At 44.3% G+C, this 2,500-nt stretch overlaps 1 protein-coding gene across 1 annotated transcript in view; it reads right to left on the reverse strand.

Moving 5' to 3' along the window:
- The window catches only part of fmn1 (formin 1), a 30,042-nt gene that overhangs the window by 11,806 nt on the left and 15,736 nt on the right, over positions 1–2,500 (reverse strand). The window contains exons 12-13 of the mRNA XM_029425835.1: positions 2,233–2,292; positions 1,782–1,902 (exon numbers count right to left, since the gene is read on the reverse strand). Of these exons, the coding sequence (XP_029281695.1) occupies positions 1,782–1,902; positions 2,233–2,292 (181 nt within the window). The remainder of the gene's footprint in view (positions 1–1,781; positions 1,903–2,232; positions 2,293–2,500) is intronic.

The following is a 2,500-nucleotide window of genomic DNA, read 5'->3' on the forward strand; positions in this document are numbered from 1 at the left end:
CAATAATAAGTTCATATATGAATACGGAAATAAATCCAAGCTATACTTTAAGAGCAAAGGAGGAGGAGTCTTCAGCCAAGTACAGGTAAGTGCTGATTTGACTAACATGCTCACAATGACAAAACTAACATGCAGATTTTAAGCAGGTAACATTTTAGTTTAGTGTGAGGCCAAATACCCTATGTTAACAAACCCAACAGAACATTTTACCTCCCTGGCTGAGGTTATTGAGAAACCATAAATGTCAACAACGTGGTGGCTCTACAGGACAGGTCGGTGAAACACCAAAGGATTAGGATTCATCCTCTGGGGATCATGAATGTCTGCACTTGAGATACAACCGACATCTAGCCATGGGTGCCTTTCTAGTTTTATTTTATGCGTGTGCCATTAACTGTTGACAGCGAGGTCTGTGGATCGTTGAGCGTAAACGGGGCTTCTGCAGGTGAATTTTTAAATGTAAGTGTTTTAATGATGTGTGAGCAGCGCAGACACAGTTCTATTCACCTCCATTGTATTTGGGATGGGGGGAAGAAATCTCAAAACCCAGACAAATCAAACCAAATCTGCACGTCTACATGCAGAAACCACGACAGGTAATTGAGATGTTTTATGTAGTAACTTGGATGAATTTTGACTTTTTAATGTCTTTGAATCTCATTTGCTTCAACGGTCTACGTGGACAACTTAAGAGAAACTAATCCCCCTGTAACTTTGTTGCGAAACATTTCATACCAACCAAACAGAAAACACAGGGAGAGTGAAGAACGGGCATGAGGGCGGTTCAAACGGGCAGAACAAAAGGGAACCTGCGGCGGGCCATCCAGATTGCACGGTGGTTTGGGTAGACGGGCCGATAACACAAAGCTGTGTTGAGAGGTAAAGAAAGCAATCTGCGGCACACATCTGGGGGCCACACTGGAGCCCAGGTGATACAGCCGGAGCAGGTTAAGGATCTGTGCATCTCTGCAGAGGCCCGTGCAGAGATATACGACAGATACTGGAGGTCTGGAGATTACATAAGTGGGACGCTATGGTCTCCCTGCGCTGGCGACAGGGGCACAAAGGCACAACGATGTGAGATCTGATGGGCAGGAGGATTAGAAGCTGGGTCTGAAAGGCGCCAGGCCTGTATCAGCAGCAAGTGCAGGCAAAAACACATGTATACAAAGGGACACAACAATGCACTCACTCACAATCGTACACATGTAATAGTAAGCATTGTCCTCAACGTGACTTTAACTGGCTGGCATTGCTGGATGGCGTCATATGGGCACATTTAGAGAGCGAGAGAGAGAAACAGGCGAGAAGGATAAGAAAGACGAGAGGAAATCTTTTGTTCTGGGGCTTTAGCGAACTCAACTTTGGTAAAAGAAGCAGCCCTAAGTATAAACAGTTACTCAATGGCTGGGGCCGGTGTTGGGAAACCAGGGTGGTGAGTTGTTGGGTGGAGGGGAGGGGGGGTCGGAGGACAAACGATACCAGACTGGGTCGAGGTTTGTTCTGTGGGAAACTCTCAAAATCAGAGCGATAGAGTTACACAGCCTGGCTGAGGTTCTCGAACAAAAACACACAACAAAATGACCACAAGGCGAGACTATTCAGCCGGTCACACGGACGCTGAAGCTCAAAGTGGAGCTAACGTTTTGGGGATTACCAGCTAATGCTATTATAAAACGGGAGGGGGGAGAAGAGTATTGGCATTCATTACTCCAGAGGGGGTTTTTTTGTAGAGAGAAGGAGCTGGAATAGATAAAAGTTGCAGTGGCGTCGTCACATACTCGTCAGATCTCGTCCGAGCTGTCTCAGGTCTCTGCTGATGTCTTCGAACTTCACCTGTGCAGCCAGGAAGACGTCCTGAGGTTCAGGAAGTGGGAATATACTCTGGTCTGTGCCGGCGTTCTGGTGCGATACAATCCAAACACAGCAATAAAACATCAGATCAGAGTCGAAATGGACGAAGACATAAGGAAAACTCGTATATAGTCAACATAGAAAAGGTTTTTAATCGTCGGTGGATAATTAGTTGAACAGGATCTCAAATCTATTGTATGATGGATCCCAAAAGAAGCTCATTTTGTGTTGCATTGATTGGTTTTTAAAAGCAAACTCAACCATTTTTCCTCCATGAACTTGATACAATATGTTCAAATACAATATAAATACATCAGCTTCATGTAGAGTAAAGCACACAAAGTAACAACAATATGTCAATAACAGAGCGACTCTTACCGTATCCACATTGTGCAGGTAGTACGACACCACGTAGTCCACCAGGCTGATACGATTGTCCTGAGGAGAAAAGCAGGAAACCTGTCATATCATTAAAACCATTTAATGAAATGTATCTTATCTATTAAGCTAATTCAATGCGTGATATTCAGACTGGAAGCAAGGTGGAAACGGATATATTTGATATTTGTTTAAGTGAGTCGTTACAAATGTTTCTTTTATGACGTGGGGTCGTAGCAAGCAACTCAAAGAGCAGCAGAATGTGCTT

Source organism: Cottoperca gobio, chromosome 24, assembly GCF_900634415.1.
Source record: "Cottoperca gobio chromosome 24, fCotGob3.1, whole genome shotgun sequence".
NCBI lineage: Eukaryota > Metazoa > Chordata > Actinopteri > Perciformes > Bovichtidae > Cottoperca > Cottoperca gobio.